General features: G+C 40.9%; 1 protein-coding gene across 1 annotated transcript in view; it reads left to right on the top strand.

Moving 5' to 3' along the window:
* Positions 1-5,964, top strand: part of LOC113807041 (cathepsin L) — a gene marked incomplete in the record, with an annotated part of 9,216 nt that extends 3,252 nt beyond the window's left edge. Inside the window, 4 exon segments of the mRNA XM_070125206.1 lie at positions 109-222; positions 366-459; positions 1,173-1,246; positions 4,445-5,964. Of these exon segments, the coding sequence (XP_069981307.1) occupies positions 109-222; positions 366-459; positions 1,173-1,246; positions 4,445-4,519 (357 nt within the window).
* Positions 5,965-12,500: the final 6,536 nt, after the last annotated feature.

Genomic DNA, 12,500 nt, shown 5'->3' on the forward strand with positions numbered 1-12,500 from the left:
ATTAAAAATAAAAAAAGTACTTTTTGGACTTGAAGTTTGTACTTTATAGATTTGTTTTTTTAAAATAATTTGTCATGTGAAAAAGCTCACATTATTCAAACTTTTCAGGTGAAGGTTACTGTCAATGGATCAGTGGAACTTCCCCAGAATGAGGATGACTTGGCAAGGTGGCTGGTCACACATGGCCCCATCTCTATCGGAATCAATGCCAATGCTTTGCAGGTGAGTTTGTTATTTTGAAAGTAATGTATCTTTATTTTTATGAAATCAGATTGAAATCTTGGCCATAAAGGATTGGAATGTGTGTGTGGGGAGGCCCAGATAAAGAAAATTTTTAAGAATAATAAATTTTCCAATGATTTCAGTTCTACGTTGGTGGAGTCTCCCATCCCTTGAAGTTCCTGTGCAACCCCAAGAGCTTGGACCATGGCATGCTGATTGTTGGATATGGTGTACACAGTAAGTCTTTCCCATAACTTCCTTCTCAAAACTTAATTTCTTTCTTGGCAAGTTATTAATGTTAGATAAAATTCAAAGGTTTCTTTTGTAATAAGGCCTTTGTGAATTAAACAGGCTGAAGGGTTTGATTTTGCTTAAGTATGTGCTTAAAGCAGATTTGCAATATTTTGAGAAGATTTTTAGAAGCAAAATTTAAGGTAGATTTTTAAAGAACAAGTTATTTATTCATTTATGAAAACTTATACTTTGAATTTTGTTATAACTTCCTTGCAGGCAGTACTCAGAATATTATATTAATAGATTATTAATAGGTTACAGTCTGAACAGTTCCTAAAGTTTGATTTTTTTTATTTTGATATAAGGGGAAAAACATGTTGCATTAACATAAAATTTTAGTTTGAAGGAGAAAGAGACACAAACTTCTTTTTCACATGAAACATTAAATATATATTATATTTTCCTTTTCTTTTGTGTGTGCGTGTGCGTGTGCGTGTGCGTGTGCGTGTGCGTGAGCGTGAGCGTGCGTGTGTGTTTTTTTTTTTTTTGCATGTTTGCTTGTTATATGTTACTTGTTGATCCTCTTGACAGGGATGATTGAGTCTCGCTGTACTGCTTAATATAAAATTATTACTTCTGTATGCAGCACCTACTGGAAGGAGTATAGGAAGCTGATATAATGTTACAATACTCTAAATAATGCTCTTTCCTGCCAGCTACAAAATACCTACACAGAAGGCAACCATATTGGATTGTGAAGAATTCATGGGGTCCTGACTGGGGTGAACAGGTATGTGATGAAATTTATGCTAGGAATGGTGTGTGAATAGCTCTGGGGCAATTTGTGTGTGGATTACCTTTCTGTGTTACTTTGGGATGTACAATCCAAGAACTTCATAGCAGTTGGCACACAAATCCCACAGCTGTTTACACTTCCACTTTTACGATTACTTGTCCCAGTTTGATGACTCCAAGTTCTTTGCAGCCTATCCTGTTTTCAAGAAGACTCTTCCATTCTGGATTGTAAAGAATTCCTGGGGAGAGGAATGGGGTGAACAGGCAAGTGCTGTACCATAAAAAAAGTATAGCATGATTTTTTTCTGTGGCTTTGAGAAGTGACAGTGTTTTAGTTCATCTATTCATTGATCTAGTTTTATGCTTTGTATTACAAGAAAGTATAGGGACAAGTGGTATACATGTTACCAACTGATTAAGGACTTGGGTGGCATTTTGTTGCCATTTTTGTTTTGGGTGTCTTGTACATTTTTTCACATACAAGGAAAAGTGACCACAACTCAGCAAAAGCTAAATAAAACAAAAAGTATAATAAAACTTTCAAGAAACACTGATCACTGAAGAGTGAGGCTACTTATGTGGTTAATAAGTCTGTAGCTGAACTCAAACTTTAACCTGTTTATTAACATGGTGAGGGTTCTTCAGTAAAGATAAAGAGTGCTTGTTACTAGAAGTTCTAAGGGAAATCCAGGCATTTCATGAACTTTTCATTGGCAGACTAACAGACCAGGATTTTTATTTATTTATGTATCTTGTTATTTTAATTTGTATTAGTTAATACATGCATGCACTTTTTTCAATGGGTGGCTTCAGAACACAGGTAGTTGGAATGGTAATTACTAGATTGAATAGTTTTATTTCCAATCACGTTTTTATATTGTTTACAATTGTATTTAACCATTGATTCCCAAATCTTTAGTTGGCCTATTTATGAGGTTGCAGGATGGTTTGCAAAAATTATGAGAATAACAGTCAAAAGGCCAAAGATTCAAATTACATTCACAATAGAAATAAGAAACATCGGAAGTTGTGTCCAAGAAAATTCAGTAAAAGTTATTGATAAATCTAGTTGAAGAAAGACTTGAAATGATGCTTACATGCAGAGGTTCACAAAACCTTCGGAAAAATGTCTTAGTTTTAGACACTTAAATTTAAGCATCATGGATCCCTCTCTTGTAAGTAGTTTCTATGACTATTTCCCATTAACAGACCATCTTCCAAGCCTTTTTGAACCGGCCAGATAAATTGTTATTATACTATCAGAGCTTAGATAATGCCCTGTGCACACAAACCTTTGCCTGAGCACAACCTGCTTTGCAGTTGGGGAAATGGGGATAAACAGTTGATCATGATTAGTTGATCAGAGACTTGTCTTTGATTGATTGTACATCTCAGTTTTCTATCTGGAAGTAGGTAACAGGTGATTTTAAGCTGTGTGAAATTAAGGTAATTGTGAATGTTGATCATAGTTGATCATGTATTTGGGGACAGTGAACTGCATCATGAACTGATTGATATTGTGTTTTCAATAAAGTTTTTGCAAAATGAAAGTCTTGTTACAATTTTAGGAAGAGTGTTCTATATGGATATTAGTCTTGTTTATTGCATCAGGGTATCTGTTGTAAATGTAGATTATGCTTCACAAATGGTGCCTTGTAAATCTTGTAACTCTTACTACAAACACAACCTGAAAGGCAGCAGAAACTCTGCAGCTCCAGTTTTTTACCCTGGACAACAACACTTCCCATGCAACAGAAACTGCTATGAACCAGTTTACCAAAAACTAAGGGCACATCGCTATCCACATTGGCCAGCTGAGCTTCTTGAATTGTACCTGGCTGATTGTGCACTCCCTCATGTACTATTTCCTCCCTTGTACATTTTTTTGTATGTAACCTACTTGTCATTTGAAGATTTACAGAGATGATAGGAGGGAGAAGGGACGGGAAGTTTTTATGGGTATTGCAGTCTATATTTAGGGATACATAAAAAAAAAAAAAAATGTGAAGAAAGAGAGGTATAGAGCAAAATCATAGGAGTGTTTATGATACCTTAAAGAAAAGAGAAATAAACAAAGAAGAACAATTCATGTGTGTATAAGATGAATAGCTAATACATATAACCATTAAAAAGTAACATTAGAAATCCTGTCAACCTCTCCAGTTTTATATGTAGAAACCTAGACAGAACTAGAGAACACAGTTTCATTCCAATGATAAAAATTAAGTATCAAGTTGGTTCAAATAATAACAAAGGAATATTTGATAATAGGAACATATTGACTAGAAATATATGGAATTGGACAAGATAATGATGATCTTTCTAGAAGACCTTTACTGAATAAAAGCCTGGTAATAAGGACAGAGACTAATCAAGAGCCTTAGTAAAACAAGAAAAGGCCATGTGACTTATTCAAAGAAACAAAGTAAATGACAAAGAAGAGTACTAGAGAGGAACCTTTGACACCATCATATCATTTAGGATTGTAATGAGTGCATGTTTCAAAAAGATCATACAGCTTTGTCGTCAGTGCTACAAAAGATGATTAGTAATCTTTGTAAAATGGTTGAAAGATATTCACAAACTGCCAGATTAAGAGAGGCCAAAATGAAACTTCCAGAATCTAAATTTGATGGATAAAGCAAAGATCATAGGTTTGAGCATTAAATTGGTAGGAGAATCTATATAGAAGAATAAAAGGATAGACCACCTTTATCACACAATAGATTTTGCTGTGATTACTTGCCAGTCCAGAATTCCTTGGTGTAAAGAACTGCAAAATATTATCTAAATTAGAAGTCACTTCATAGGCACCTGTAATTAGTTGTCATAAAGGAACCATAAACAATATGAAAATGTACACTGGCTGTTATCAGTAGGCCTTGAATCAGCAAAAGAAAAAGAAAGAAAGAAAAAAATGCTCAGAGAATATTGGGATATAGGAACATGATCTTGAATTGTACATGTCAAGAAGAAATAACAAATTTGTGGGACTAACCTTTTTAAGACTAATGTAAAAGGAAATAGTTCATTGTATTGCTTTATTCATATTCCTTACTTTTTTTCTAGAGGAAAAAAGTAAAAATAAAGTAAAATTTAAGTGAGGTCTTTTATATGTGATGTTACTAATTACTTATGATAGTAACTTACATAGTTTATAGTGAATGTTTTCTCATAATTGTCTTTTTAACAGGGATATTACCGCGTGTATCGAGGAGATGGCACATGCGGAGTGAACCAGATGGCCACAAGCGCCATTGTTCCTTAGGTGGTGCGATCTCAGCGAAGAAGAATTTTAGTGTGACCAACTCTGATATATCTTAGAGCTTTTGTAGGTATTAGTGGCTTCCATCACTAAGGTTGCGGTATTAACTTCTCTAAAAGCTTGACCATTATGTTGTGCTGAGAGATCTTGATTTTCACACGTCAAATTTTCACTCTGCACTAACTAGGTTTTGAAGGTAATGTTAGATCAAGGTTTTCTTTTGTTTTATGTTTGTTAGATTGAAAACAAAGATGATTCTCTGTATTTCAGTTTTTATATGCTGCTTAAAAGAATGAATATTTCATTATTTTGTTTTTGTTATTATAATACATTTTAGTGTGTCCCGAAGAGCAGCAGAAAAGAATACAATATATGATAAGATGATACTACTTAAGAGCTGTAGTCACAAAGTTTCAGAGTAAATTTTAATAGGTAATGAGTGTCTCCTCTATAGTTATTGTGTACTATTTTTTTCAGAAAAATATGAACAAATATATATGGATTATGACAGGTAGCGAGAAGAAAATTCATGATAGAGCAGGATGATATATAAGCTATATGTAAAGTAGCAGTGTTTCCTGATATTTTTTTAGTAATTATATATATTTTTTATATATACAGTGATTATATAACATGCTTATACTTAGTGATGGTAATTACCTGTTTTATTCATTATCAGTCTATATCTTTGTATATTTAATTATGATTGGAAAATGCTGAGATCTGTAAACCAGTTTTTGTGGGAAATGCCTCCTGTAGTAGCTTTTGCCCTGCATTGCTATGAGCTTCTCAGTTCCTTGAATATTATATGATGTTTTATATACTCATTAGAAAAGATTGTAGCTAGGAAAAGCATCCTAGAAATATAAGCCCACATGGTAAGACATATATATGATTAACTTAGTGCATTTAAGAATATGATACTCATAGGTAAGGTTAGGGGGCATGCATCACAAAAAAAAATCTGTAAAGGTTGGATACGTTAAAAGAGCCTTCAGATCATTGATTTATCATTTTCTTTTTAGTAGGCTGAAGTGGAGCACACACACAGTGCTTAAAGCACTAACACTAGCATGCATACACCAAGAAAGAACTAAGACTAGATTTATTGAGTTGAAAGTTATTAAAATCCAGATATTTTAATTTTATTTGACAAAACTTGTGTTTTGTGGTGGTTCTGAGCAAGTTTTGTAAATTATGTATAAGCTTTTAAGAACTTATCACAGTTATGGTAGGCAACTATTGATACATAAGATATAGTTTGTAAATTATGTATAAGCTTTTAAGAACTTATCACAGTTATGGTAGGCAACTATTGATACATAAGATATAGTTTGATAAAGAGAAATCAGGATGAGTAAATGTTCAGTATTCTTTTAGGGTCACAATAAAGTTTTAGTATTCTGGTATAATTACCATACATGCAATAAATATATATTAACATTTAACAGTGTTCTTTATTTTTCCTTTACAAATGTTATTAATATTTGTATATAAATACATTTTTTACAAAGGTACTTAAAAATGATCAAGGATGATAGTTTCATGAATTTACTATTTACTCTCTCTCACTTACTCTCTAGCTTACTCACTCTCTCATACCATATAATTAGTAGCTTATTATACCCACAGTCTGTCTTTAAAACTTCAGTTATAGACTATGTATGTCAGTAAGGCTAATAAAACCACTACAAATATTAGTCAAACATAATGCATAGAAGATACACAATTCATACCAATATTTCCCTTTTCCTTGGTATCTAAATTTTTACATCTCCAATCAAGAATTAATTCCATGTTTTACCTAAAACAGTTTTTTTTTTGTTTTAAAAATCATTAATTTGTATTTTATCCTGGAGCATCTTATGGATGTGAATCCTCTGTTTGATGTTGTTATACCCATAAACTAACTAGGAGCAACTCTGATTTGTTTTACAAGGAAAATACCTATTAGAATGATATTAGAAAGCTAACAATGACAATAGGAAACAAACTACATTTCCATGGAGCTCAGGATATTTGCCACCTTTTACACAAATGCAAATCATCATCTATGTCACCTTAATAACACCTGAAAATTTTTTTCTTTGTTTCTCTTCCTAGATCCTTTGTTAAGAATCTTACTGAGCAATTATGACGTTCTTTTTTTTTGGGGGGGGGGGGCTGTGACCTGACCTGTAGGAGTCTTGTACTATCCATGGCCTACAAAATGTTAATCCCACAGTGTGTTCTTTTCCCACTGAGGAAGGCCTCTATTGAAATAGCCTCTTTAAACAGTCTAAATGTACTGCACTGCACATTGCAATAACCAGAAAAGATAATCTTCCTTTATATATTTTATGCATCTATTCATGCACCTAATGATACATGGTTGTAAATCTACTGGATTACCTCTTGTTAAGATCTCAAAATTTTAAACTAAAGCAGTGATTTATAAGATCCTAACAGTAGTTATATGTCCCAGCAAGGTCTATATGAGTGTCCTAGGGCCAATGAGGAGGACAAAGGCCAAGAAATTTCCTGGGATCTTAGAAAAGACATGCGTGTTAGCAAATGCTATTGGGGAAGCATGGCAGCATCCACACCTTATTTCCACTCACTAGGTCCCTTACGACAAGCCGCCAGGCAGAGCCTCGGCCCATCTCTAGCTCATGACTGATCTGTTCAATATGCCCAAGCCACGACATCCTCGGTCTCTCACAGGCCTCCTCCACCTGGAGTTAACAACCCGTAAACAGAATCGTCCTAAGGGAAGAGAGCCTGGTGCCCATATAGTCCCGGATTTAACGGGCAATAGGTCATGTGCCGGTCTCACAGTATAACCATTGGTTGGGAAGGTGGTCCTGTCAATTGTGCCCCATAATCCGGCATCAAGACGAAACACCAAGGCACAGGATAGCGTCTCGGTATCACTTCCATAGAGTAAAACTAGCAACTTGGTCCTACACAGGTAGTGGCATATCCAAACACTTAAAAGAGTTTATGGCACCTGCTGCCTGACCAATCAGTCTCCTGACTCTCTGGTCAGACAGCCCACTCATGGACTACACTACAAAGATATGTAAAACTCTGTGACTTGGATATCCTCACTGCAAGCATGTATCGACTGAGCAAGTTCCAAATCATGTATCTTGGTCTTGGTTTAGACTTCTAAACCCAAGCATTTTGCCTCATTGGTAAATGCATATAGCGCCCTCACGAGGGTTTCCAAAAGACTCGTATAGGATAACAGCATCATCAGCAAAGCCAAGGTTGGTGACTTTGATACTGCCCAGTGTTGCTGCACAATGACTGGATAGTAACCCTGCCCAGTAGTATCCAGTCCATGCAAGTGTTGGTGCTGTTGGTGCAAGAACAGCCTTGCCTAACTCCAGAATTCACAGGGAAAAAGCTAGGCAGTCCTCAACCACACTTTACAACACGTAGAAACAGTAAACAGGCATGCTATTATTCCAATAACCCTTGTTGGAATTCCCCTTACTGTCAGGATCTCCTAGAATGATTCACGACGCACTGTGTCGAACACTTCTGGAAGTCGATATAGGCTGCCCAACCGAATTAACCATGGCGCTTTACGGTGACTCTAAGCGCCAGAATACGGACTATTGTGGACTTGTAAGGAGTGAATCCAGATAGTACCGGCCTCCGATGCCTCAGAAGGTAACTTCTAATACGTTCCAGGAGGATGTGAGCAAGAACCTTGCGTGGCATATTCAGCAGTTTAGTGGTAACTGCTGCAGTAATATCAATCCCCTTTCCCATACCACTCAGCAGGTCAGGGAAACGGTGTCAGGACTCCCAGACGGCACCCGGGACAGCAAACCTTTAACAATGCAGCAGGGATGACGCAAAATCCAGCTGCATTACCATCTCGTGATTGACGAGAAGCATTCTGATAATGTGTGAGCCTGATTTTACAATTTCGTAATTCGTTGAAATTACAATCCATAATATTGTGTAGTATTGGTAAATGAATAACAACTGCATGTACCACAGCATCACTGCATTAAATAAAACAGGAAGGCTACTTGAATACGGACGAGGACACGAAAGAATCTGCAATTCCGTAGAAAAAAAAGAATCATCATCATCATTATCCTCCCCCTCCTCCTCAGCATGGTCCGCCACATACCACTTGGAGATCTGAATGCATAAGACAACCATGCAGTATAAGATTATACGTCTTCATTTTCCTTGTCTTTATTCCCCTATTGGTTCAGATCCTTCTACACCTGACCAGTCTAAGTATATTGCCTTTAATTAAATTGACAAAGAGTGCCTGGGAGAGAGATGGTCATAGTATTCCACAAAGACGACGTAAATGGATTGATGAAGATCCATGAATAACAGAAGCACAGAGCACGTAACTGAAAGATAATTATAGTTCGTTGAGAATCCGATAATTATCCAGGTTTTGTAGTAGAATCAAGACCAGGGAGAGAGGCAAACTCCGTGTAAAAAAAAACTCAAGGGCTTTTTCCAGTATTCGTTGCATCCTTGGCGAGAACAATGCGTGGTCCTCATTTGATGTCCTCGAAAGTGAATGATCTGGATATTAATCAATTCATAAGAGTACTTGATAGTCTGTTTGGATTCAGTTCTTGGCGAATCTCCGAAACTTTGAGAGGAAATCAGCTGGAGAAAGGACCAGCATTTTCAACTTTGACTTGATTAGATATCTCACTCAATTACTCCCTGACTGACACTCATTTTGAGAGACATCAGGTTCCAATCTCAAGATCTATATAGATCTTGCTCTCTCTTTCTAGCAGGGCATCCAATTATTCTCCGCCTGCTGTGGGAAGACCAGTCACTGATGATTTTTTCTGTAGCCGCCCATGCGTAGGCCACGACCTTTGATCCCTCTACCTGGACTTCGACGCCAACATCAGTCTTGAATTATTCTTGATCCGGTCTTCAATCGGGCTCCAAATGGGCCTCCCCTCAGGCTCCTTTCAGGACCTTGCCGTCCACTCGAAGAAGGCCCGGTAGTCTAATTGCACAGCACACTTCTTCATCCAGCCATGTTACCAAATGAACTCCCAGACTGTCTACTTAATAAAAGCCCTCCTGACAAATAAGACAGATAGGGAGTAAGACAAAGGGAAATAAAGAGATAAACAGATGAAGTATCTTTTTAATTTTCTCTGGATATAGTATTTTAGAGTGAATAAGGGAAAGTCGCAGACACGCTTAATAATGCTTCCTACCGTCTCTCCCGGTTCACCTTTAACTTCAATGTTCCTCGTTTACATATCGACCTGCTTTATTTTCCTTTCTCCGTGATTCTTTTCGTCCTGTAACCTTGTCAATTGAGACGTTTTTTAGATTCATCAGAGAACTATCATAATCAGCTGTTATAGTTTTAAAAATTAAGCTTTCACTTGTTCAACTTTCTAGAATAGTGCTTCTTAACCTTTTTAGAGTCACCCTTCCCTAGAAATATTCACATAAACACAACTTAGCAGGCAATGTGCATAATGTACTTTATTTGAGATTTGATTGTTTCATATGTAATGTGTATATATATATATATATATATATATATATATATATATATATATATATATATATATATATACACACACACACACACACACACACACACACACACACACACACACACACACACACACATATGCATATGTATACATCATCATCAAAGGGGCCGACGCCGACGGGGGAACATAGTTGCTTCCAGCCACGGGGGTGCCTCATGGCGAGTCGCCAGGCAGGCCCTCGGCCCATCTCTAATTCTTCACGACAGGTCTGGTCTGGCCCCCTCCGCATAGGATTGTCTCGTAAAGAGACAGCCTGATTGGCAGGGTCATCCACAGGGTAACGAGCTAGGTTGGCGGTCACTTATTCTGCAAGTAACAGGCCCCATGCCAGTCTCACGGTGAAGTCGTCGTTTAGACACATGGTCCTGCCCAAGGTCTATATAAGTACTTATATAGACCTTGGTCCTGCCAACTGTGCCCTATGAACCGGCGTGGGGACTTGTTAAATCGAGACGTGACTCCAAAGTACTAGATGTCCAGATTTCGCTGCCACAGAGCAAAACTGGAAGTATCAAGGCCTTAAAGACACGTAACTTAGACCTTCTGAATAGGTATCTATCTATCCATGTATCTATATAGATAGACAGGTATACGCCAACGCGACTTACCATCACTCAAATTAGAGATAGGTTTGAGGCACTCTCTTGCTTTGTGGAGGAAGCAGCCCCGGAGCTCGCCCAGGAGTCCGAACTGGTAGGAGCCACGGAGGTCGCCCAGGAGGAGGAGCCCGAACTGGAAGGAGCCACGGAGGTCGCCCAGGAGGAGGAGCCCGAACTGGTGGAAGCAGCCACGGAGGTCGCCCAGGAAGAGGAGCCCGAACTGGAAGGAGCCACGGAGGTCGCCCAGGAGGAGGAGCCACGGAGGTCGCCCAGGAGGAGGAGCCACGGAGGTCGCCCAGGAGGAGTCCGAACTGGAAGGAGCCACGGAGGTCGCCCAGGAGGAGGAGCCCGAACTGGAAGCAGCCACGGAGGTCGCCCAGGAAGTCCCCCAAGAGCCCGAGACCCAGGAAGTCCCTCAAGAGCCCGAGACCCAGGAAGTCCCCCAAGAGCCCGAGACCCAGGAAGTCCCCCAAGAGGCCGAGGAGGAGACCCAGGAAGTCGCCCAAGAGCCCGAGACCCAGGAAGTCCCCCAAGAGCCCGAGACCCAGGAAGTCCCCCAAGAGCCCGAGACCCAGGAAGTCCCCCAAGAGCCCGAGACCCAGGAAGTCCCCCAAGAGCCCGAGACCCAGGAAGTCCCCCAAGAGGCCGAGACCCAGGAAGTCCCCCAAGAGCCCGAGGAGGAGACCCAAGAAGTCCCCCAAGAGCCCGAGACCCAAGAAGTCCCCCAAGAACCCGAGACCAAGGAAGTCCCCCAAGAGGCCGAGACCCAGGAAGTCCCCCAAGAGCACGAGGAGGAGACCCAAGAAGTCCCCCAAGAACCCGAGACCCAGGAAGTCCCCCAAGAGGCCGAGACCCAGGAAGTCCCCCAAGAACCCGAGACCAAGGAAGTCCCCCAAGAGGCCGAGGAGGAGACCCAAGAAGTCCCCCAAGAGCCCGAGACCCAGGGTCCCCCAAGAGCCCGAGACTCAGGAAGTCCCCCAAGAACCCGAGACCCAGGAAGTCCCCCAAGAGCCCGAGACTCAGGAAGTCCCCCAAGAGCCCGAGACCCAGGAAGTCCCCCAAGAGCCCGAGACCCAGGAAGTCCCCCAAGAGGCCGAGACCCAGGAAGTCCCCCAAGAGCCCGAGGAGGAGACCCAGGAAGTCCTCCAAGAGCCCGAGACCCAGGAAGTCCCCCAAGAGCCTGAGGAGGAGACCCAGGAAGTCCCCCAAGAGCCTGAGGAGGAGACCCAAGAAGTCCCCCAAGAGCCCGAGACCCAGGAAGTCCCCCAAGAGCCCGAGACCCAGGAAGTCCCCCCAAAAGCCCGAGACCCAGGAAGTCGCCCAAGAGCCCGAGGAGGAGACCCAAGAAGTCCCCCAAGAGCCCGAGACCCAGGAAGTCCCCCAAGAGCCCGAGACCCAGGAAGTCCCCCAAAAGCCCGAGACCCAGGAAGTCGCCCAAGAGCCCGAGGAGGAGACCCAAGAAGTCCCCCAAGAGCCCGAGACCCAGGAAGTCCCCCAAGAGCCCGAGACCCAGGAAGTCCCCCAAGAGCCCGAGGAGGAGACCCAAGAAGTCCCCCAAGAGCCCGAGGAAGAGACCCAAGAAGTCCCCCAAGAGCCCGAGACCCAGGAAGTCCCCCAAAAGCCCGAGACCCAGGAAGTCGCCCAAGAGCCCGAGGAGGAGACCCAAGAAGTCCCCCAAGAGCCCGAGGAGGAGACCCAAGAAGTTCCCCAAGAGCCCGAGACCCAGGAAGTCCCCCAAGAGCCCGAGACCCAGGAAGTCCCCCAAAAGCCCGAGGAGGAGACCCAGGAAGTCCCCCAAGAGGCCGAGACCCAGGAAGTCCCCCA

Source organism: Penaeus vannamei, chromosome 9 (genome assembly GCF_042767895.1).
Source record: "Penaeus vannamei isolate JL-2024 chromosome 9, ASM4276789v1, whole genome shotgun sequence".
NCBI classification, from domain to species: Eukaryota; Metazoa; Arthropoda; class Malacostraca; order Decapoda; family Penaeidae; genus Penaeus; species Penaeus vannamei.